General features: G+C 42.1%; 1 protein-coding gene across 10 annotated transcripts in view; it reads right to left on the minus strand.

Moving 5' to 3' along the window:
- Positions 1–26480, minus strand: part of TBC1D30 (TBC1 domain family member 30) — a 57549-nt gene that overhangs the window by 21537 nt on the left and 9532 nt on the right. For 4 of the 10 annotated variants that reach the window (XM_032999827.2, XM_032999825.2, XM_042792011.1 and 1 more), the window contains 3 exons: positions 3982–4043; positions 3518–3583; positions 253–378 (listed from right to left, as the gene is read on the minus strand). In XM_032999827.2, the coding sequence (XP_032855718.2) occupies positions 253–378; positions 3518–3583; positions 3982–4043 (254 nt within the window). The other 6 variants (XM_042792013.1, XM_042792012.1, XM_042792014.1 and 3 more) reach the window with 5 other exon arrangements.

Raw genomic sequence — 26480 nt, forward strand, 5'->3', positions numbered from 1 at the left:
TAAAAAAGTAGAAATTGAACAACAACAAAAAAAAAAGAGTGATAGCAATTTCTTTCCCAGCTAATACTAACCAGACTGGTGCAGAAGGACCAAAGATGCTGAAGAAATAATTTTTGGTGAGCCAAAGAGAATTAAGACGTGATTTTTGCCAAAACAGTTGGAGAGAACAAAATAAATCCAAATTCCATCTACTAAAGAAAAATTAAACTTTTCATTCAAAAATTAAAATAAAATAACAAATTAGCTGGCTACCTTCACTATCTGGATGCCCATAGAGTCATCATCAGGATTACTTCTTTCATTGAATGTGAAACGCATGGTTTTATCCCAGTCAATGGCTATACTGTGTAAGTACTGATCAGCTAGGGTCAGCCAAACCTAGAAATACACAAAGCAAATAAATAAAATTAATTATTTCTCAGACAAAATATGAACAGTTTTGATATACACTGTTAGATGAACCTCATCAGCTTCACCCACATGTGATCTGCTACTAGACTTGAAATATGCAAAAGAGGACTATATCTAATACAGTTTTTGCACAATTAAAGTAATACTTTGCTCCCTAAAAAGGAAGGAAACAGCGTAAGTGTCCAGATTTGTGAACTGTTTACGAAGATGCAAATCCACTGTTAGAAACTGAATCCACAGGGGTCCTCCAAGATGGAAGCACGTTCTCCTGCAAGGGCCTTCCTTGTCAGATCAGCTCCTCTAACTTCATAACCAGCAAGGAGTTCTATAAACAGGTAACACTGCTGCAGGCTTTCCTCAAATTCAACCATGGATCCATCCCTTGGAAACCCCCATAAAAGAAATCTAGTGGTGCTTCTCTTTACCAGAGGTCTCTTCTGATCAACTCTGCAGAAGAAATAGCATCTAGGATGAAGTATTTGGGATTGATCTGAAAGTATCATCTGGATCAGAGTAACTTACTCTTTACAAGAGGGCTTCCTAAACTGTTCGTGCTACAGGGAGTTCTGAAAACAAACATTTTGACTATTTTTAAAGCCTAATATTTACCAGAACAGATTTATGCATGTGTAGCTAAGAAAAAGGCTGGACTTTTATTAAACATTTGAAAGGTTCCTGAACCATGAAAAACACATGACAGATCATACAAAGACAGCAAGTAACAACAAACGATCTTTCTCTTCAGGAAACTGAAAGAAATCATGAAAGCAAACTGGTCGAGTTTTATGTCAGTCGTTAACTCACTCAAGTGAGAAAAGCAATTCAGACACTTCCCACAGATTTAAACACTTAGATAGTTGCATGATGAAGGAATTTATAGACAGCTCCCAGAATCTCATGTTTTCTGTATTTAAATGTCCCTTCCCACACTTCTGCGAAACCACCCATGCGGAGGAATGCCGCAGTTCTGCCTCCCAGCTGCCTTTGGCACTGCTGACATCCTACTGATGTTGCTTGACTGGATTCTTTATCTCTGTCAGCCCCAGAAAACCAATGTCACATGCCATGGCAATAATGCAGATGTCACCCTGCTCCTTCTGCTGCCAGCAAAGGAGGCAATCAGCATGCTGCCAACACAAAATGCTTCCTTTATTTTGGTATCCATCTTAAAATCATTGGGACGCCAGTGAATGGCAATGAAAAAAAAACCACATCCCTTTTCTTAATGCTACTTCTTTGGTTAGCATCATGCAGTCACGTGTGAGCAAACACAGAGACGGGCAGAATGAAAAGACTGAGATCTGAGTTGGATGATGTGGCAGAGCATACCCTCAGCAAGTCTGCTGATGACAAAACTGGGAGGAGAGGCTGATAAGCCCAAGGGCACCTTGACAGGCTGGAGAAGTGGGCTGACAAGAACTTCACGAAGTTCAGCAAGGAGAAGTGCAAAGTCCTGCACCTGGAGAGGAAAAACCCCAGCAACCAGTATATGCTGAGGACCATCGAGTCCAAAAGCAGCTCTGCAGAGAAGGAACTGGGGGCCCTCAAAGTTGACTATGAGGCAACAGAGGTTGAAGGAGGTGATCCTTCACCTCTGCTCAGCCCTGGTGAGACACACCTGGAGTGCTGGGGCCAGTCCCGGGCTCCCCAGTGCAAGAGATACAGAGAGCTACTGAAGAGAGTCCAGCAAGAGGACACTAAGAGGATTAAGGGACTGGATCATCTCTCCTATGAGGAAAGGCTGGGACAGCCAGCCCTGTTCAGCCTGGAAAAGAGAAGGATCAGGGAGTATCTTGTCAATTTATACAAATACCTGAAGGGAGGGTACAAAGAGGATGGAGCCAGGCTCTTCTCAGTGCCCAGTGAGAGGACCAGAGACAATAGGCACAACCTGAAACACAGGAGGTTCTGTCCAAACATCAGGAAACAGTTTGGTTTGGGTTTGTTTGAGGCTGACAAAGCACTGACACTGATTGCCCAGAGAGGTTGAGGAGTCTCCTTCCTTGGAGGTATTAAAAAGCCATCTGGACACAGTCCTGGGCAACCTGTAGGTGACTCTGCTTGGGCAGGCGGGGTGGACCAGATGTCCCTTACAACCTCAACCATTCTGTGGTTCTGTGATCTCTGCCACTCATGTACCACAGAAACATGTCTGAGAGACTTATTGGAGTGTGGGAAAAGAACATTTCACAAAAGAAAAAAGACTGCTAGGTGGATATAATGATTCACTGGAATTACAGATGAAAAATAAAATCATAGCAGTGTGAAGAAAACAATGGCGCTATAAGTCTTCCATTTCCTTCCCCCCAATTTGTAAAGAGGAACAGTTTGGTTTAGAAAGACAGCAAAAAGAAAACAGGAAAAGGACATGAATCTGATGTACCAAAAATATATGGAACTACATATACTTTATAAAGCTTTAAAAATAGTCTTTCTATTAAAATTGTATTTTTAAAGCTGAGATTGTGTGACTCAGAGTTTTATAGAAAAGATGAATACACATGCCTTTTTTTAGTCTGGGGAACTTCAAGTGTTGAAGAAAGCAACAAAGTAAGTTTAGCAAAATCCCACTGGACCCTTTCCTACAACACTAACTCAGTGCAATTTCCCATTAATGGTGCACCCTATCATTCCACATTACTCCCGACTCTGAACTTCCCTAATTTAGGCAATTTGTTCCTTCCCCCATCAAATGTTGCTATGAGCATTCTTGTCAGCACTATCAACTTCATCTTCATAAGTATGACAGCCTACACTGGAGATTTGCTCTCCTTTCAGCTGATCTTCAGCTGTGGAGGCAGCTTCACCAATGCAATTCCTTGCAGCTGACAGAATGAAGCAATAACATCTGCACCACAATAAGTTACCTAAGCCTCAGGCACAAAGAGCACAACTATTGAAAACATCATCTTTACCCACCTTCTCAGTCTCTCCAGCTCACCTATGAGGCTATCACTGACGAACGTAAACTATGAAAAATCCCCAGCACAACTGAAACTTAAAACTTCCAAATATTTGCTAAAACCCACTGATAATATTGATGTCATTCATCTCTCCTGAGAAACCCACAGGCAATATGTCCCACAAAGTGTACAGGTCTACCTACCTTTCTCCGCCATTCTTTCGGTATGCCTGTCGGCAATCTGGCCACTGCTTTGAGTGCATCATGCCACTAAAAGCAAAAGCATCCAAAAATGTGTAAAATCCACCATCAGTTTAATGAAACAGTATAGCAACATTTACAACACTTGCAGCCACACATATTCATTTCATTTTACTGCACACATCTCAGAGTTTAACTGCTTAATCCACTCACAGGGAAAATATAGATTAATTACTTAATGAGATAACAAAATTTTAATATTCTAAAGAGTTATGAGATATCTGAGCAAACAATGAAAGCCTATTGCGTTTTCCAAATACTAACGGAACAGCTCTTGATGCAATATTGCAAATTGAAAATAACATGCTGACACGATGACGATAGATGCACTTGTGAACAAGGGCAAGTACCTTGATTGAAGAGAACCCAGTCCTTCATAAACTCAAGAGAAAAATTAATAAAATTACCTGCTGAAAACCATTTTGACCTAAAGATGGTTCAAGAGTGAATTTCAATTTTGTATCAACCCCTAGAAACAAAAAGGAAAAAAATAATCACAGTCATTATTTTAATTTAGCTCAGAAGGAAAACAAAAACAAAACACGATTGAAATAAGAACACAAGATTTCAGCTACATGTTTCAACAACTACATTTCAACCTGTTTCTGCGAATTCCTGTTTTCACAGTGTATTCAAGGCACATGGCAAGTAGTACATGGACAAAATGTTTTTAAAATGCAGTAATACCCTCTTTATTCTAATGATGTAGTTTGACACAACTCATTTCACTAAAAAATCATGTAGTTCACTATTCTACAAACTGTATTTATACACTGCAAACTATGATATGTATCCACACACACACACAAATATACAAACTGCTTCTTTCCACCTATTTCAACTTCTTGACATTTAATCACTCAAAACTCATTTCTAAGTTTGGGGTGCTAAAATTATTTTGTTGCTCCGAATATCAAGTTTTTTATAATTCCTCAGAACATAAAGTACATTTGGTCAGTATTCTCATTTAAGCTTAGATTTTATCTTGGCCGTATGAGCAAATCATTTTAATTGTTATAAAACATGCCTGCTAATAGTCTATAAAATACATTATTACATAAAATACTAGGATCTCAAGTTTAGCCTACACTAGACTAGATCCTGATTGTAACACTGGAGCATGCCACAACACGAAGAACGGTAACACCTTTACTTTGCTTTCGACCCCACGTTTTGAATGTACACGAGTCTTTGGTCCTTCAAATGCCGCTGTCCAGAGCTCAGGTGCTGAACACGGTGCCGCATCGCATCCCCCCGTCCCCCCTCAAGTCTTCTGGCATAAAGGATAAATCCTTTATTTTTCCTCAGTAATTTAATACGATGTATTGCTCCATATTTAAAATCATGTCAGGCATAGTTTCTTGTCTTTCTAGAATATCAAGCCAAACATTTTTACTATATATTTTAAAAGCCATATATATTAAAAAAAAAAAAAAAAAAAAAAAAAAAGAAAAAAAACACAAACCCAAACCACCAGATCTTAATCCTGCAGGGTTTTAAGTACATAAAATCCATGCTAATCAACTCACCAGTAATACTCTGTGCTTTGGAAGACTAAGACTGTGAGTATGACAGAAACCCAAAATGTAGCAGCATTTGCTAGTTATGAAATGTAAAATGCCTTTCAGCATTTGCATACTGAAGTGGTAATAAGTAATTTAAAAGCCTTACTGCATGATAAATATATATTTAGAGACAAAGCCTCCTCCTTCAAGGCTTTTTTTTTTTTTGGTGGAGGAAAAGGAAGAGAAAGAAAACTCACACAAAACCCAGTATTGTTTAGAGTTTTAGCATTTTAGACTTGTATCACTGAGACCTGGGGATGCTTGTCAGATGTAGAAAAATAAAAGCCTCAAACCATAACAGAAATGTCTTGAAAAACATTATAGGATTAACAGTTATTCATGGAAGCAACTGTTTATTAGTATTCTTCCCCATAACTCCATTGCACTCAGCAGGGACTCCTAACAGATAAATCTCTTCATAATAATTCAAAGCAATGTAACAATGCCAGTAACCTACTAAGATAATTGTATCACGCTTGCTGTAAATTTGAAAACGTGAGTCTCATTCTCAGGCAATCTAGTGGTAAGTACTGAAAACCCCTAATACATACAAGAAGATAGCATGACCAAGAACTTCTTTTGATAGAGTGACAGATGTTGACATGTTATCTAACACTGCCTTGTAGCAAAGAAGCAATATCCTTCCAAAATATTTGTGTATTCATTTCTAGCTCAGCAGTCAAATATTAATCACTTCACAGTTTTCTAAGACTTAAAGATCCCTGTAATAACATCTCTCTTTGTCTTATGAGCTTCCTAAGAAAGATGCAAGCAAAGACAGCCAAGTCTGCAAAAGATCAACTACAATAAGATACAACCTCAGAGTAAGGCAAAATTTACATGAACATCATGACCAAAGAGGTCACACAGGGGCCCAGAGACCCGTCTCTCTTGATTAAATGAGGACGAAACAAAACCTTTGAACCTCCATCTACAGAAGTTTATTAGATCATGGCAGACAATTAAGACAGGTGTGAAAATTACTAGAAATGAGAATAACGTGGTAACACCAGACTACACAACATGCTCTCTTCAGTATGGAAAGGAACATCTCAGTCAGGCCATACACTGTAACCTCTTATAGAAGCCACGGAGTTTGTGTCCCCTTATTTATTTCCAGTTAGAAATATTACCAAGATCAAATTATGTGATGGTTTTGTGACAGGGGAGAGGAAGAACCATGGTGAGTGAGCTACAGATCATATGGTTCCTCATTCCTATCCATTTTAAAGGATTTACATTTTCTGAAAACAAAAAAAATTATAATCTTGTTCAATATAAAAATAAAGCAAGCAAGCAAGTAAAAAAAAGCTGCAATACAAACAATACAGGCAGAACAAGGAAGGCTATACCCACCCAGGAACTTCCCAGGGCATCTACAGGATGGCAATCAGCAAGATGGGAGTAGCATCTCATTGCCTGTTACTTATTTCTTGCACAAGAACCACCTTATTATGTGCATTTCTGCACTCTTCACTGAATTTGCCTTTGGATTTTAGAGCTTCAAGGAAATGAATGCCTATCCTGATTCCAACCTCTCCTGGTTTCCCAAACCCTCCTAACTCCACTGTTCCCCTAACAAATCTCCCACCCCTGTGCATGGTACTTTTTTTTTCCTGCACTCAGTCCTGTTGTTTTAATCCTGTCCACTTTGCCTGGATCATCAACAGCCTTTTCCCAGAGCCTTCTTCCACACACAGTCTCTTCTCCCTTACAGTTCCATTGTCTGCTACATCTTACTAGCAAATTCCTTAAATTGTGCATTCAGTTGCCTTTTCCCCACAAACTTAGATTCCCCGTCAGCTTCTTCCCCACTCAGTACCCCACACCCATCCAACCCTACCAAACCTTCTGCATCCATTTTCACTGGATTTTCTCCTTTTTGTCAATCCTCCATCTCTGGGTCACATTTTTCTCCATTATGTAAACACATGCTCTTTGCAGAGATGACCCCTTGGGGCCTTACAGGAACTTTTCCTCCCAGCTTCTCTGCATGGACAGCCTGGCAGAAATGTACCGTATGCACAGCAACAGTTCCTACTCTCAGGGCTGTAGGCGTTGTCAACACAACTCCGTCCTTTTACATCAAGACAGGCTACAGTGTCATTTAAGTATCACCTCCAGTTTATACACTTTCACCTGATGCTTCATACCTAAAAAGCATATTAACTCATGTAACTAGGAATGTGTCCGGAACACATATGAATGACGAGCTTCACAAATAGAAGCACACAAGAAGGTATGCATGTTTGGCACCAGACAAACTTCTGAAGGGTAGGGGAATGCCAAAATAGGGCATTGTTCAATGTCCTTGCAATCAGATCACCAGAAACCACTGCAGAGAAGCCATTTAAAAAAAAAAAAAAAGAAAGAAAGAAAACCCCACAAAACCCAGTCCTGTTAGCTTTTCCATGTAAAATACACAATGACACCTGACAACAAAAGGCAGCAAGAGGTAAGATTATACCCCTAGGATTCCCAAACCCTAGCAGTCTTCCACTGCGTGACCAAAATGTATCACAGAACCACATAAAGAGCCAGGAGAGGGGAGTAAAATATTGTGGCCAGACAAGTACCTGGGTGAAGGAATCAAATCCCTATTCCTCAGCAACATTAAACCAAAGTATGGGGCAAAGTCTGGGATTTTTTCAGAAATACTAAACCAGAAAAAGCACAGGAAGATGATCTGTTCTGATGCACATATGTAAGCTATAAAGCCATAGCTTCAAGCTTACAAAGCACATCACTGTAGGTTCTTGGCTGTACTTAAAAGCAGCTGTTGAAACTTCTGCCATAGAAGGCCAATAAATATTTTATTGAAAATAAATGAGGAAGAAGGCCTAAAGCAGCTTTATGTGCAATAGGAGTCCAAGCTTGGGGAGAAAGTGGCAACATAAACTACCGCCTTATTGTTGCTTGTTGTTTCAGGAAGGTTCTTAGCCTTGCCTTGTAATTTATCTCTAACTGTAGGTTTTCATCTGCAAAATGAGAAATAAAAGTAATACTCTGAGTAACTCTGCATGAAATCACTTTTGTCAGGAGTCAGAGTCCACTACGATAAATCAAAGCACATCTAAAACCTGAAGTCTACATAAACTTCTCACTACAGACATCTGACACACAGTAAGAAAATTTCAGTCAGCTCACTTTTTAAGAGCTCGTTTGGTGCCCTGTCTCCATCACTCTTTGAAAGCATGCATCCTGAATGACGCTATTGTATTTACTTACATATGAACAATATGGGAACCCAAATCCAGTGGGATTTCCTAGTTTTAGGACTATGGCATTCATAGTTACAGTTCCGATCATCTCCCCATGTCTTTGTGGGAGTGCAAGTAAAAGAACGTCGTTATCTGGGATAGTAGAAGACTACTGTAGGAGCACGTGTCTGTGGGAATTACGAGTCAGGAAATCTCCTTGATAACAGCTGCCCCATAAACCTCTACCAGAATATATCTGAGACTTTATGAATAATAGCATCTGAAACTCAACTGAAACACAGAAGCAGCCACCATTGTGTGCTTGACACACACACAGCTCATAGATTGGGAAACCAAATCTTACATATTTCTGTGCATTGCTCTACATTTCAGTAGACCTCAGGCTTGCATGTTTTGTAAATGGCTACGATTAGGCTACAGATCAACAACATTTTAGCTACAAGTGTCAGTTCTAACATTGTAAATTGACTTTAAATTTGTAATACTTCATAAGGAAGCAACGGATCCAAAATTTTGATGGCAGGCAATTAGAATCTAGCGTTCAGTAATGATCACCCATCAGTGCTTCTGCTGAGAGCCCACCTCCCCAAAGCAAACACACTTTGTTGGCTGACCACCTGCTCCTTGAAAGATCTTGGTGCTGAAGCAGGATCCAGGAAAAAAAAAAAAAAAAAACAAAAAAAAAAAAACCCAAAACAGCCGCAGAGTCGATGCCTTCCTCCTCAGGAAAGGCCTGGTTGCGAATTTAGACAACACCCTACCGCAGACAAAGGCTGGGCGGGAGGAGGGGTCTCCGGCAAGCCGCGAGTTGGCAGGTTTAGCGGGAACGGTGCGGTGATGCCGAGGAGAGACCGCAGGGCCGCGGCGGCTCGGCCATGCCGGGGGCGGGGAGCGGGGGACGGGGAGCGGCTGGCGGAAAGCAGCGACGCCGCGGCCCGGGGCGGGGGGGTGAGGAGAGGGGAAGGGGGACAGCAGGAACCGGGCACAGCCACACGCTACAAAAGCGCTGCGAGGCGGCGACGCCGGACGGGAGGAGCGGGGAACGGAGATGGGAGCGGGGAGAGCAGGAGCCGCGCCCCGGGGAAGGCGGTAGCGCGCTGCCTCCCCTCAGGGCCCGCGGCCGCCTCCCGCCTCGGGCCGGGCCCGGCTCCCTCGCCCCCGCCCGCTCCCCGGCCCGTGGCTCTCGCAGGCCCCGCTCCCCGCCCCCGAAGCCGGCGCGGCCCGGGCAAAGACCCCCGCCGCGCCTCAGCCAGGCCGGCCCCCTCGCCGAGGCGCGGCCATTTGCCTCAGAGGCCGCCGCTCCCGGGGCGCAGACCCCGCCGCGCCTACCCGCGGCCCTCATCGCCCTCCGGCCGCGTCCTCCTCACCGAGGCGGCGGCCCCGGCCGCTCCCCGTCCCCGTTAAGCCGCTTAAGGGGATTGCAGCCGCCGCCTCGCCGCCCAGCCTGGGGCGAGGCGGGGGGGGGGGGGGGGAAGCGGGTTACCTGGCTCCAAGGTGCAGAGCAAGCGCGGCGCCGTCCGGGAGATGCAGCTGCGCTTCTTGAGGACGTTGCTGAGGATGGTGCCCACGCCGCCGCCCGAGCTCTGCCGCTTCAGGCATCGCCCCCCGCGCCGCAGAGAGCCCGTCAGCCTGTCCTGCCGCATGGCGGCCCCCTCCCGCCGGGCGCCGGCTGCCAGCGCGACCCCGAAAGCTTCGCCCTAAGGCGGCGGGGCGGGGGGCATGGCGGGGCGGGGGGGCGCCCGGCCCGGCTGCGCGGCTCTCCCGGCTAGCGGGGATCTGCAGTGCAGAGACAGCAAAGTGGAAGTGCGGGAGAGAAGGGAGAGGACAAGGAGAGGGGAAAGAATATAAAAAAAAAAAAAAAAAAAAAGGGGAGGAAATTAAAAAAAAAAAAAAAAAGGTGGGGGGGGGGGGAGTGGGAGAAAAGGGAAAAAAAAAAAAGGGAGTTGCTCCCGCCCACAATCCTAGCATCACTGCCTGAATAAACCAGCAGCCTCTCCTCCTCCAGCACCACCTGGGATGCTGCAGGCGAAGGGAAGCAGCAGCTCCGGTTAGAAATAAAGGGAGCCCAGGCGGCAGTGGTGGGGCTGAGGGGTGGCCAAGGGCTCCAGGACCGCTGCACAGCCCCCCCCGGCTGCACACACAGATCACCCAACACGTGCAATACTGGCACGGCTCACTTGATCCCTGTTAACGGGGCAATACTGGAATTTCTGCTGAGAATAAAATGAGCTAAACATCTGAAGAGGGAAAATTCTCGGCTTTGCGTCCAGCAAAGAGACTTCTCACAAGAGATTCTGGCCCACATGTGTACATAGTCCTGCTGCCCCTTTCAAAAAGGTGTCCTGGGAAGGAGTCCAACAAGCGCTACCAGACCATGGAGCAAGGAGAGGCTGGCAGTTGGAACAGCATCTCGATGCCAGGGCAGGCTGGGGTCAGGTCCTGCAGCCAGAGGTGCTCAGGGACAGCCCCAGCAGCAGCAAGAGCAAGCAGGCTGCAGGGTTTCCCTGTTTCTGACTCCCCAGCACAGGGACTTTGAACATTCTCAACTAGAATAACAGCCTTTTCTATGAATCTAAACTGCAGCTTCACTTATTACTAATGACATGCCATGCACTAAACAATTAAACTATTCAACAGCATTTCATCAGATGCATTTTTCCAGTGGTATTTGACCTAACAGCATCTTGAAAGGGTTTGATAAAGAATTTCAAACTAGTGGTTTGATTGACAAGAAGGAAGAGTATCTGAAATAATTATAGCTTTTACAATCTAAACCACTCAGCATTTCTTTGGAAGGAGAGCAGATTTATCACACCACGTTAGTTGGGCTCAAAGACCAAAAGTCTGAGTCTACCTGCCAACATCTGTAGTTTTGAAACAACAATTTGCTCCTTTATGGAAAAGATGTTTTTCACAGCCACATTACAAAGATAGGAGAAAACTGCCAATAGATAAGCAGCAAAGCCAATTATATAAAATATTCAAAATATAAAACTCAGAAACAAGCCTTTTTTTTAAAGATCAGTTATAGCTATCTTTAGAAGTTACTGTTAAGTTTTCAGAGAAGCGTGATTTTTGATCATGCCTCTCTAAATATCGTTCAGTTTTGGAGAAAAGTCACTACATTTGAGCTGCTAGCTTGCAGCCTGAATAGATCATTAAGTCTGTGTGTCGGTGGTTCTTTTTTTAACAAAGGTGACACTTCCCTGCTGATATAGATGATGCAAATCACTTTAGTGCCAACTGAAGATGATGATTTAGTGGTTAAAGCATCAAATTTGGAATGAGTATCTCCCTAGGTGTACAGATTGTACCAACGGGACTGTAACAGAAACATTTAAATACCGAAATAACCATGTAATCTACTATTATTCTCTTCTTCCTTGAGCACCATACGCAAATAGCACCATATTGTTCTTGGATCATTTCAAGACTGGCTAACCCAACACTACATGCCAATGCCCAAAGTGTCAGGAGCCATAGCCAAAATGTCAGGAACCACTCATTATCCATACAGTGAGAATCAGTCATCCCACTAAACTGAACATAATCACATTACCTTCAATTTTTAAACAATTACAAATTGGCTCTAAGACAGACATCAGTATTTAACTGATGAGGATAATCAGCTCTCAAAGTGAGAATCCAGCGTCCTCATTACTGCTATTTCTCCTACTTGTCACCTTGTCGCTCTGTAAGAAAACTAGAAACAATCAAGACAATCATTCTGTGACTTCTTGGGACATGGCTACGTCCAAGGACCAGCATACCACTAAGAAGCTTTCCCGCATGCCAGCCAATTAATACAACATTACTCGTAAGGAAAAAATCCAAAAATGAACTTCAGGAGATAAAATTAAGAAGCCAAGCCATACTAATGGGTTTGATGACTCACTGGATCATTAGCACAAATGGATTTTAGAGGCACAGGTAAGCCTCCCATTAAGCATACATACATATACATATCTTAAGGGCAGGAGCCTAGCTTCTAGAAAAGTGGATGGCATTGGGTTTTAACCACTGATCAGGCAAAACCTCTAATTTGCCTGTGGCAAGATGTGTTCTGCACCACACCCTGGACTTGCAGACATCTAAGCATGATGCTGCATGTCAGCAGCTTGTATATATTTGCCATATTCACCACTGTTAAGCTGTACATAGTCTTCAAGGGAAATTTCAGATAAATCACCATAGTTCCCAGTTGGTGAAAACGTAACAAATTTGAACTCAAAGATGTCACCAGTCATCATGAATCTAGTTTGATTCATCAATGCAGAGAGGTCTGGCCATGTCCACAAGCCCTCACCTGCAATTACTGACAAGACAGATGATGTTCAGATACATTTGGGGGGGGAAAGGAGGGGAATATCAAAGCATTTTGGCTAGCCCAGATATTTCAGCTCAAATCTGAGACTCCTTTTTCCCCCCCTGTAGTTTATTTATTTCCTCCCATATAACAGAGTCACTTTCTGCAAAACATTACCTCCTCACATTTGGTATCTCTGCAGCCACCACCACCTGCTAACCATGACTTTTTAAGGCCAGAATATTCTTCATAAGAAATACTAGTTCACATATATCACTTGCTCAATTGTTATCATCAGCCTTACGGTGATCAGTCCTATCACTGTCAGGTTTGGACAAAAAGAAACCAACTCCATTTACCTTAAACCTCCCCATTTATTAGCCCACTTCTCTGTTGTCTGCACTGGGACAATAAGGCAAAAGACAGGCAGCTGGAAGGCAAGAACGAGCACTAGCAGATAGGGCTGTGACAGGAACAGCAGCAGAAACGGGGTCACAGACCAACTGCACTTTTAAAGAAAAGGACAAGTTTGTTTGCATGGAGCTTTAACTACCTAAACCCAGGATTACTGGAAGGCACGGTTCACTGGTTGTCTTCTGATGTGTGCAAGGAAGACTGAACATAATCAAAAGACTAAAAATGGCACAACATCTTGAGCTGGGTCACTGTATTTCATGAACTCCACATCCTTCCCTTTATTTCAGAAAAGTGTAGTGACCTCCTGTAATTCAGATTCATATCACAACATCCCAGCAAAACAGTGAAAGTTTGAGAAGAAAGCTTGTTTGCCACTCTTCTGGACACCTGAGCTAGCAAAAATACTTAAAGCAACATGTACTCATGAAAAAAAATACATTGTAATAAATATATTGTGTGATAATACTGTAATATGTTCCATCCCAAAGCATTTTAGAAATTACGTTTAGGCAGCATCATTATACCAGCTGCTGATACAGCAAATATCAGAAAGAAATAGGTATCAATAGGATGAGGGGAAATGTATTCTAACCACAAGGGAAAACCTGTTGTACTGACCACATCGTAGGGCCATTGTCTGCTAAGCCCCAGAATTACATATACTATCTTTAAGAGCCCACAAAAACCAGAAAATGTAACCCCATTACTACTTGGCTTCAATAGCTCTACAGAGGTTAGCAGATCAAGAAATTTTAAGTCTGTACCAACACATGTTTGATGTGCATTCTAGTTCATCATGAGCTTCAAATGGAAGTATTTGACTTTCAAATTGCAGTGTATAAGAGAAAACGCATGGAATGAAATATGTCCACTTTGGAAGGAAGAAAGGATAAGGCAGTTTGAGATTCTCCCAGGAGACAAAACTATTTAAAATACATTTAGCCCATTAAACCATCTTTACCACTGGAGCACAAAATTCCTATCCTACCCAGTTCTGTATGTGTTCTTTATTAAACACCCCGCTCTGCCAAAACCAGCCCCACCTTCTTCTGCTTGATCCTAAAATCCTAAAAACAAGCATGACCCACCTGGAGTTTCACACTCCTCCAACGCACCAAATGAAGTCACCTCCCTCTGGCAGCTTGAAGACAGTCTTCTGGCTTGTTGGGTCTTTGACACTGAAGGGGCACGAATGCTACAACAACGCTACAGTGCGTGTCCTTGAACACGAAAACCTGCAAGGTGGCACAGCCCAGCACTCCTCCCACCTCGGCCTGGGGTAGAGCATCCCCCTCCCTGCGCTGCCAGGATTGCTCTCCAGCCTCTGTTACTGGCTCGCTACTGCAGAGGGGCAGATGCTCTGATCTACCAGTTAGCTGTAACTATGGTGTGGACCGCCAAGCAGAGAGCCTGCAGCACTGTTTTGCATATCCACAGCTGTATGAGCACGAGGAGGGAGTCTATGGGTAAGAGTGGATAGATCTTTGTTATACAGAAGGAGAAAGGCGATTTTGGAATAACAGATTCAGTCCTGCCACCAAGCTGGTCTCTATACTCAGAGAGGTAATCCAGGGTTGCCTTTACTGGACAAGGGATGGTTCCAGAACCAATATAAAAATGAAGTTTTGCTAATCTGTTTGTGCCTAGAGAAGCTTATTTTACACACTTCCAACAAGCAGGGCTCAGGAAAACGGTGCAGTGTGTTGACACACCACAGTCTCATCAACACAGCATTAATATTTTAAACTTTTCCATTGCACTAGTCATCATTTGTATTACATTGTACATAAATGTCAGAAAAGAGCTCAGGACCTCACTGTATCCTATAATAGATATCACAAACAAAAAGAACAGAGACAATTCTTGCCTATAAAGGTATTCAGCACAAATATAAACTACACAATGGACAGGAAATAACATCTATTATTTTCAGAAACAGAACCAAGATTTAAATGATTAGTCTCAGGAAGCATGCAGCAGAGCTGAGAAACAAATCCAAACAAGCTCAAATCTAGTCCAATGCTTCCTCTTCCTTTAGACTTCAGGCACATAGCCTTCTTACTTACTTCTCCCTTCAAAAACTGACAACACAGTAAGTACTCTTTAATAGAACCTTCTCTTGAAGGAAGTCCCATAACAGTTCCCTTGTTCTTGGAGGGTTTAAGACAAACAGAGGATCTGGGAAATTCGCTTACTAGAGAGCACTCTCTGGCCAAGGGGCTTTGTTTACAGCTAAGATGTCTCAAAGAGAATATTGCCTGCACTTTGTTTAGCCATATATATTGAGGACTGACCTAGAGAACATCGTTAAAATAGCACTCCTTACTGTAGTGTATATCTTTCAACGGGAGAGTAATCTACAAGATTATTACTCCTGCAAGAAGCTCACGACTGTACATGCACTACATGATCCTTCAGCTTATCACAATCAGGATTCGGCCAAGAGAGAACTTCATACTCAAGACTCTTTGTTATGATCTTCAGGTGTGGTTGGCTGGTGGTTGTTCTTTTTTTTTCATTCTCCCCCTTCCCTCCCATACGCACTATCCACTGCTGCCTTCTGTACTACACATGTGCATACACTAGGACATGACTGATAAGAGAAAAGGGAAGGTCCCTTCAATAGTCAGGTCTCCTAGACCCCAACATCACCTGCCCACAAATGTGTGTTGTAACTTCTCTTTTGGGAGCAACGGACAGCTACGCCTAGTAAGTGTATTTACAAGTTGAATAATATCCATAATCATATTGCTTCTTGAAATTATTGGCAGATACGATACACCCTGAGAAGTATGCCAAATGTTTCCAGCATCAGTGAAAATACTTGACATGCCATATATCTGTAATGAAGGCATCTGTAAATCACTTGTGAAAGCAGTTTCTAGCAGTTTACAGCACAATGGGGTGGAGTTTTGATGACCAGTTTCCCAGCTAGGGAGGCACCACATTTGTAGGCAGTGAATCAGTCCCTCAACTCATAGGTTCTTAGAGTGGCACAAGATGCTTATGCAATTGGATCACGTAGGCGAGAATATGAAAGCCCTCAAAAGCATCACAGGTTGCTAAAACAGAAGTACAGACGTGCCCATAACCCTCTTGAACCTGCCTACGACCTCCCTCCTTCTGTAAATACGGAGCTATTTCCATGAATGAGGGAGGTGCAGAAAGACTTGACATCTGTACAGTACCAGGGATAAGGCAACAGCAGAACAGCACGTACCTCTCTCCCACACCTACGTTCAATCCAGTAGAGTGTGAAGCCCCTATTTTCCCGGGTTCTTTAGGAAACCACTCAGTAGCAAGCTACAAGCTGTTCTTAAACCTGTCTCTACAACACAATCACATTGCAAGCTAGGAATATGTTAATATTCAAATGCCTTACATCACAGATTAACTCTCCTATGTCACCAACTCTCACCATCATACCATTAAAAAGCTAGCATCCTGCAGCATCTAGAGTTTCTAGGTCAAACTGTTTAGAGGATAGAAGAACTAAATTTGCTGATAATTCAGCAACCCTGAGCACACAAGTGACAGCAACCGGTGACAATGGACTGGGTACAAAGGGTGGCTTATTTCACCCCAGGCCCATTACTGGGAATTGACTGTTCCCAGAGGTTAACAGGAGAGAATTGAAAGAATTCCTGAAAAGTAGAAACCAACTCATGATTTTTAAACGTTATGCACCACAGAGGAGAGGCACTTCAAATATTTCAGAAGGAGAAAAAAAAAAAAAAAATACTGGAACATTACAAAATAGATGCACTGTGGAAACCTTTATCTTAACATAAGGTTCGATGGCTACACTGAAATAACAAAGCAGTGGTTTAACTCAGAACTACCAATGGGGGAAACAAAAAGGGGCTTAAATATAATACTGCTTGATCACAAGACAGAATTTAGTTCTCCTTATTACACCAGTTATAAAGGACAACAAACTTGCACAACTGAATATGCCTGATATTCTATTAAAGCTATTTGTATTCAGTGCAGTACTCATAAATCCTAGCTCTGGGCTGCAGCATTATTGCAGTAGGTGCTGTACAAGCACAGCAAAAAACAGACTGCCTGCTTTAAATAAGAGAAAACTCATTAGCATATGGAGAAGCATAGGGAGACAGATGATATTGGAAAGCATGGTGGACAGTAGTTTTAATATAAGAGCTGTTATTGTGTTTCTGTAGACTTTGTGGCAAAGATGAGTACCAAGGGACACATACAAAGGCATAAACTCAGTAAGAGAGCTGAGGGATTAGGTTTTAATCATCAACACAAGTTCAACATAGCTAAACATCTACAAGGAAATACCAACATGGGGGGAAATTGAGAAGGTGCTTGTTTTAAAGTAAGTGTGGGATGGAGGTAGGAGGCATGAGCTAACCTTGAATACTGAGTAAGAAATGACAAGGATGTAACAACAGAAAAGAGTAGGTTGTGGAGAGCTTTGGATATTAAAGAAATGAGAGCAAGACATTGACTAGATCTACAATGACCATAAGGGAAGCATAGGCACCTAGCACTCATATGAACACCTATGTACGGACATGAAATGCAGGTGTGTTAATAGCAAGCTGAAGTCCACTGCTATATTTAATTCGTTGTACGTATGTATGTTGTCGTCCAAAAGGACAAAAGTATACCCAGCAAAAAAAGAATTTGCAGAAGCTTTCTATGTTCCAAATGTTTCCAACAAACTTAATCAGAGAAGAATGATAGGTAAGTAAGTGGATGGATCTTATCATGTTGTGAAATTGCAGGGGGTGTGGGGGGGACAACAGGATACGGATGGGATGGGAACGAACAGATGGAATTCAACAACAACATCCAGGTTTCTTTTTTTTTTTTTTTTTTTTTTTTTCTAATTTGGTTCGACTGTATAAATAAACTCCAAAGTTATAATTGCCATTTGAAGAGCACGATGATCTATGTTGTCCTGATGAAGGAAATAAAAGAAATGGGGGAGAGAGGGTGGAGGGCAGGGTATAAATTTATTTTACTCATTGCTTTCATGTGCCAGCAATAACAGTAAAGCAGATCATATTCAGGTACATTAAGCAGATATTAGCATCTCACGAGCAAGGTAAAAGACATGTCATGCAAGGACTGCTGAAGTAACAATATATTTTAACTGCTGTAGTAACCAGTAGCAAAGTCTAGAGTTAACAACTGGAATAAAAGTCATAGCAATGCTTACATGCTCAATAAAATATATAGAGAACCTTTTAAATGAAATACAAAGTAATGAATTGAAGTGAGGTCTCAGAGAGCAAATGCCCATTTTTTTTGGTCAGAAATATTAACTGTCTCTACTGAGGCACAGAATTAAAAATATTATTTTGGTAAGGAACATACTAAGAAGAAAAATCTTTGAAGAGGCCTACATAAAAATATTGTTGAAAAGAATGATTATAAAAATCAAGAATGTTCTCTGACCATGCTAAACAACATGAAGTAAATGCGTATCTTGGCCAGTATTCAAACCCCAGAATCCAGCTTAAATGTTACACGGTCATTTTAAAAAACAAATCACCAGATCAGCAGAAACACTAATGCAATATATGAAAAAATAATTCTGACAGGTATGATTTGTAGGCATGCTTAAGATATTTGCAGAAGAATGGAGGTCATAGCAGACTGCAGCCTCCCAGCTCTAAAACTGAGCTGCTCTTCCTTTATTAGAATCTGATTATTTGCTTAGCACCTAGCACAGAAATTGAATTTTATAGTGTGGATCAGCAGCTCTGAACTGCTATTTCAGAAACAGCAAGACTTTAATCCCCCCAACATAATCAAAGAAAGCAAAACCACCCTATGTTCCTCAAGGCGAGATTTATCCACAGACAGAAGACTTTAAAAGATCTTAGATTAAAAAGTAATTGCCAAAGTTTGAAAATGACTAACCACAAAACACCTTTGCTTTGGGCCAGGAAGCACTACAGGAATGGGACCATGTTTATACACAGAAGTTTTTGTACGTTGTTTAGTTCTTATATGAGTAAAGCTAAGGACATCCATCAAAGACTAAACTCAGGCTGTGCAAGGTTTTCATTAGGCACGTAGCAAAGAGACAGGTTGTTCCTGCACTGCCCAGGGATAAGAGACTCCTGCTTCCAGCACAGATCCTCCCTCTCCCAGCACTCATGGCCTCTGCAGACAGAGCTCTGTTACACAGGAACAGAAACAAAACCCTTTCTGGGGTTGGGGAGGGGAATGGGCTTCACTCCAAGAGAATCTCATATAAGCCCCATAGAGCTCCCTGAACCACAAATCTTGATCAGTCTGTACGGACGTCCTCCACCATCACTCCAGTTCTTTGAGCACATGTACATTGGTTCCTATTTGCAGATGCCACTAATTCTGTAAAGAAATGGAAACCCCCTGAAGTTTTGCATGTACGTCAAGCTATTGCAGCCCAAAGTCCTCCAGACCACACAATTACTTTCATCTCCCATGTGGGCCATAGCTTCACAGAGTGCGTTCTGCAAGTGTTGGAAAAGGAAGCAGCTAACAAAGCAAACAGACCTCAAACTACCACCTCCCCTTCCTGAAAAAAAAGTACGTACAGTAGTCACCTAAGCAAGTTTGATACAGACAGTTCTTTTGCTGAAGCTTGTAAGATGAAGAGGAAAAAATAGTTATCAGTTACAACAACATTACTACTCCAAGCTTTTTTAATCAACAGTTAAGTAACAAAATTTCAGTTCATAAACCCACTCTTACAGGACAAGTTTATTGAACTGAATGTGTTTAGGATTAATCAAAGGCTCATTTAGTACTCAAGCCTTGAGCCATTAAAATTGATTTTGAATATGTACAACCATGCAAGCAGGAGTTTTGGTAACACCAAAGCTCTGACTGTTTATTTACTACTGCGTACTTTAGGAGAACTCACTTCACTCCTCTGAACATGTCCTGCTTCTACCAGCCTTCAAGTAGTCTCGTCTCATTAAAAGCTTGTTTTTCAGAGAGCCTAGTACCATGTATTTGCCCAGTGGCCAGCTCATTAGGTTCCTGACTTCACTGGGCCTCTCTAGGCTTTACTATAAATATTAGTAATATTTAATTCCTCAGATTAGTATTCTTTTTTTAAAAAAAAAAAGATCAGCTATGTACATTGATTACCTCCCCATTCTGACTTCCTTTAGTCTCACTGGATAATTATTTTTCCTTCAGGATCTAAGTCACAGTAGCTATTGCTGCCAGTAACCATTGGATGACATAAGAAATTAGCAGTAACATATTGAAAAAAACAACACCACAAAACCCCACATTAAACTGTCAGCTATCAATTATGCATAATCCAACCAAAGAACCAAAACCTGTTCATGGTCTGTATTTTGGCCCTATGTATTATATGGATGGCAGGGAAAACATTGATCAGTACAGGTTGCTGTGACTACAGGGAGGTAACTATAATTTATAAGGAAATAAATGTAGAAACTGTTTCACTGCTGGACAAACATAGCAAGAGGTTTCCAATTTTTATTAAGAAAAAGATATAAACGATAGGTTTGTGTCACTTTCTTTTTAGAAAGTTCTAGTAAAATGATTGAACATAGAGATGGAACATGGACTTGACTTCCTTGGCAAATTTCAAGGGTATGTGAGAAGCACTCATTTACTGCTCGGTAAGTCAAATTCAGGTTATTAACAAACTCAAAGAGAAAAGCATTTTAAAATCTGAGGTTCTCATTTAACTCTTCCTCCAGAGCTGCTCAAGCACAGAGTGATAAGGAGGACTATTATTCCAAACAGACTAAGTTCACAGCCCACTTTTCTGGCATCTTGTTTTTAAATGTCAAGCTTATCTCACAAAGCTGCAGAAACATAGCTGCTAGCTCTGCCTGATGCTCCATAAATCAGTCTATTCCTAGCACTAATTATCCCAAGCAGCTGTTACCCTCCATTTGATCTTCAGTATCCAGAAAATCTTTTCTTCAAAGACTAACTCAACCAAAGAATGTTTAGTGTCTGTAATATTCAGAGATAAAAATGCATCTGTGTTACTTAAAGGCCACATACCCTGTCAGGCATTTTCAGTGAAGCCCCATTAACCCGCCTCCAAGTTCACAATGGTAAAAATAAAAAAAAAATAAAATTAAGGCATTTAATTACAAAAAAGAACAGCACAATTACTCGTACCGAAGTGTAATCCCCAGAAGAATAAAAGAGGAGGTAATGCTAAACTAGGCAAGTATGAAAGACTATGCATACAATCTAATTGCACAACTTTTTCTCTCAGGCTGTTTCCACATCCAAAAGCTTGTCAGAGAAAGATTAAAGACTGCGTTGACACAGTATTATAGTTATGCAGCTCACACCACCACCCCTGCTGTGAGCTTGTACACACAAATAAACCCTTACATCCTGATTGTCCAACCCTTGCCATAGATGCTATGGCTTTTCCCTACCTGCAGGAATCAGAGCAGGATCTGCCACCAGTTCAGAAGCATCTAAAGGATTTGTGAAATATGAATGCACTCGGGTGCACTTCTCGCACACCGCTCCTTCACACGTGGCCTTTGGCAGCACCAGCTGTAGAGCCAGCTTCCTCACAAATTCCCAGTTAATGCAATGAACTCCTAGGTTATACCCGGGGCGCTGACAACGCCTCGCAACAAAGCGCATGACTACTTTTGCACAAAGACCTGCGGGCTGAGCCATTTGCTCAGCTGGGCCAGGCACCCCCCACTCCTCCCACCCTGGCCAACCCTCGCCCTGCCCCAGGCAGACACGCTGGGCTGCAGTGGGATGAGCTCAGTGCCACACTCCTGCTGAACCCATCTGGAAATCGGCACCTTGCCTCATTTAACCACAACAATCCCAGCGTGACTAAATTAAAGCCTCCCTTTTCCAGTTTTTCAGGGAACTATTAGACTAAACAGACTTTACCACTGATCAGGTATCCACCTGACTAGCTGCAAATGAGCAGAGGGAACAGTGGTGTCTGACAGTTATTTCTGAGGACATGACTGACTGACAGGGACTGTAGATGGAGAACAGGCTGTTCCGACTAGTGTCAGCAAACAGCAGCATCCTTCCTTCAGGTGACTGCATGCCTCCTCAGTTTGAGCTCATCAAATCCCACCTTCCAAAGTTACTGCAGTACTAGAGAACTAAGATATCACTGGTTTGAGAACCACTCTGTTCAGGCAAATTAGTATGTAAGTACTACAAGTATTACTTGGTAAGTAATCCAGAAAACTCTATCTCAGCTGAAACCAGGATACCCACGCACAATAATCTGTCACATTAATCCCAATTCCTAATACTCGGGAAGTATTTTACATAACGAGTACTATCCAATACCTCAACCTTTCATGGCACATCTGTTGTGAAAAGTGTAATTCAGTGGACTCAAAACTTTACATGAATCACAAATCTAATCCTGCGAGGTCAGCTACCACTTTGCAACAGTAACAGGATTAAAGTTACACTCTGAGTTGTATGCATAATCAAAATAAACACAATCTCAGGTGTAGCACTAACTCAATCATTTCACTATTACCACAGCTGCTAGCATGCTGACAAAGAATATTTACAACATCCTATACCAAATGTTGCAGGACAAGAATTTGGTGGCGATTCTGCAATCTATACATTCCTATACTAAACAATCTGCATTTTCTGTTGCAAACTGGGCCTAGATTCAACAGCCAGAATATTGCTTACAGAAGGATTTACTGAATTTACTGTTCAGTTCCATAATAAGCAATGAAGTATTTATTCTGCAAGAATAATTGTTTATATTGGAACTACATTCAACTGTTAATATCCCATCAAGTTTCTACAAAATAAAAAAAAAAAAACAACTGTAGAACTATTTCTTTGGGAGAGAGGGGAAGAAAGAGAACTAACTGTGGTTAGATAAGCAGTGGCCAATGCTCTCACCACCTCAGGTGATCCTTACAGGGTGCCCCTTTTCCGTCAGCAGCCAAGGCCAAGTACAGAACACGACTAAGTGACATACTTTATAGACAGGTCAATTTAGCCACACTTCGTCCTCACGCCAGATGTCTGCCATTTCCCAGGACAAGTATTCGAAGTGGAGGGAGAAGGATGCAGGGGTACGACTCTGAATTTCGCAGGGCCCACAGCTTATACAGACATGGGACACAACAGCTGGGTGTCCAGGGTCTCCCAGGTCTCACCACACTGGGGGTGAAGGTCTGGTATCTCCCAAGCAGCAAGTTGCTGTCCTCAGCAGCCACTTGCTGCGGTCTGAGGTACATTTGGGGTTAAGTTTGAGGCTCAACAGGCAGAAGAGCACAGGCAGCTGAAGTCTCTCTTCCCTCAGAGGCAAGTGCCTGAGGTCAGCTGCTCATTTTGCTCACCTTCCACCTAGCTCTGATCCCCTGGCACATCCCCTTCCAAGGAAAATCCCACCCCTCCAGAGACAGCAGCTTACTGAACTGGAAAATGAGCAGCAGCGGGGAGCTGGGAGGTAGCAACGCCATCAAGGAGGTAAGTGTCTCTTAGTCAGCAGGCTCAGCACTGTCCCCAGGAATTTACCAGCAGCAGTGACCCCAACTGTGAATGCAGCCAATTTCCTATTAAAAGCAGCAGTGGAATGATACTTAGAAGAAAAAATTGTCAGGTATATTCTTATACCCGCTGTTGATGTGGAGCACTGCCCAGTGTCACTTGAAACTGGAAGTACCTAGATCCTGAACAGACTCCCAGGGTCTGTAACAAAAGCAATCCTACCTCTGGATCCTGCCACCAGTCGAAGCAGCCGCCAAGAGAGTTTGCTTAGTTAAATCCTGAAGAATGCAGCTGAAGGAGCCCATGATAAAAGCCATCTTTGAGAACTGTGCAAGTGTTAGCCAATGATGGAATATGAGATGGCATTTGTTCAGAAGGGGCAGGGAGGTATTTTTGGTGGAGATAAGACAATTCAGCAGTGAGAAAGCAGCGTAGTGTGAAATATGTGACACGGAAAAGTAAGGATTCATATAATCCCTAAAGACGCAGAAGGAAAATACATACCTTAGGAATTTATGTTGGCTCCTGAGCTCCCTAAACCAGCCTGGCAATCCCAGCACTGAGCAGCCAGGGAGTGAGCTGCAGAGATGGCTGGCTGCAGGTTCCCAGGAAGATCTCAGTAACAAAGCTGGTTGGAACCACTTTAATGGAAAGCTCTGCCATAAAATACCAACTTATGGAGAGTAAAGTCCTTCACAGCAGAATGTTATCTTTGATGGAAACATATTTCTGAACACTAAAAGCATAAGTTTGACTCTTTTTAGGATTAAACATTTTAACATCTTGCTTGAAAAATCACTTCATTACATAACATGAAATTAAAAAGGGTAAAGTGTCAAAATCTGAACAACATATTTTAGTTCAAAATGTAAGCTTTCAGAATTTTGCTTCATAAGCAAGTGACTTTTGTGAGTGGGTGTTTTATTTCATGCTGGAACAAGATTATTTTAGTTGCTGTATTCTTAAAGCAGAATTTCCCTCAAAGTGAGGATTCCAGGTTCTGTACTGCTTTAATCACTAGTTCTTTCCATTTTTCGAATCTGATATTCTGCAGTGGCACAGACCACAAGAACTTCTCAGTCGAGATATGACCAAATCAGAGAGCAAATCCAGACTCTTTCTTTCTAGGAAAAAAAAAAAAAAAAATCTCCTTTTTAACACCAGAAAATAAATTTTGTTTCGTCTTGGGAGCTAAGAAACAAATTAGCCCCAAAGTGGTCTCGGGATACCAAATCTGCATAATTACACCATCTGCCACGTTTGTAAGGAAACTGATTGGATGGTTTGCCAATTTAGAATTTATATTACAGCTTTGTTTTTACAGTGGAGAATATAGGAGTCAGTTTAAGTATTTTGAATTAGCTAGCCAAGGGCTTCTACTGACTCACACACCAGTCAGCTTGCTGGGGCTAGCACAGATCATCCTGAAGAGCTGGCTGGAGACAATGAAGTGGGGTGGTCTCTCCCCGTAAGGCTCACCAATGCTACTGCTCATCAAGTGATCGAAGTTGTCAGAATTCATTACCTACTAGATCCATGCTCTATGCTCATATCCCATCAACAGCACAATTACACTTCAAGTCTGGGAACTTAGTTGATAGTTCCCATGAGAGGCAATGGAGCAGCACAGTGCTGTACCAGAATTTTACTGACTTGCTGCTCCGTTAAACTACTTCCCCTCACACTGCCTTCCCAGCTCTCAGCATCCTGCTGTACCGCTCTGAGACCACTTCCAAGAATGTATTCTCACCAAAAGAAAGTAACCATGGAATTCACTACTACCTAAAATCTCTCCAGAATTACTCAGTTAGTAATTAGTTGTCAGCCTTTAACACAGAGATGGCACTTCTCATGTGGATAACTTCCAAAACTGTATAAAATACTATAACAGTAAACTCATAATGGCATTTAAAAACAAAAATTGTTGCCCTTGCAAAGCACCAACATCTTGTTCAGTGTTCCACACTGCTGGTATTCTGTTTGATAACACTCACTTTTTCTTTTCGTTCTCACAGACTCACTAGTAGACAGCCAGAATACACAATCTAATTTACATTTGCAAATATTAAACATAACACACACCTACTCATTGAAACATTTCTTCATGACCTGGCGCACAGTAATGAATGATGCTGTTTGGAGTCCTTCTCCTCCAAGTCTAGTGATTACTTTCCTTTTAACCTTCTCAGTCCAGCTCCCATTGCAATGCAATAAGCTTTCAGATTTCCCAGAATCTTGGCTGGCTGAAGCTGAATGAAATATAATCAAAAGGCATTTAATTTTATATTCACCACTATAGGTGGCTCTTTTGAAGGATTCTCCAGTAGTCATTTTAAGCATCACACAATTTATTAATAATGTGAGGTAACAATGAACAAGTTAGTTAAGATCACACTTACATCTACAGTCATTTTCCCCCCATGCACAGCCCATACCCAAGGGATTGGCAGGTGAACTTCACCATCCAGATCAAAAGGACTGCTGCCCAGTGGCCCAACACAGCTTACGGACCGAGCACACAGCTACCGTCCCCACTGAGTCAAGCTCCACCGTCCCTAAATACAGGTGCTCTCCTTTTCTAACTGTCCCATTACTTTACCCCTTGTAAACCAGCACAGGACACAGAATGGATTACAAAATCCTTGCTAAACAATTCTCAGCCCACCTCCACATCTTGAGTCATAAATTACAGAGAAAGCCTTCACTCTATGAAGCTTAACTAGCAATTTGATGAAAATAGAAATAATTAAAAATCAATAGCAATATTCTATTTATTTACACATACATTGCTACAAATAGGCAACTGACTGTAAAAAAACCTCAGCCTACCTTTGACAACAGTTTAAACAAACAACTTAAGATGACTATGACAGTTTCAAGCTCATGATTCTGTTTTGTTCCATTACCCTTTA

Source organism: Tyto alba, unplaced genomic scaffold (genome assembly GCF_018691265.1).
Source record: "Tyto alba isolate M040663 unplaced genomic scaffold, T.alba_DEE_v4.0 Super-Scaffold_2, whole genome shotgun sequence".
Lineage (NCBI taxonomy): Eukaryota > Metazoa > Chordata > Aves > Strigiformes > Tytonidae > Tyto > Tyto alba.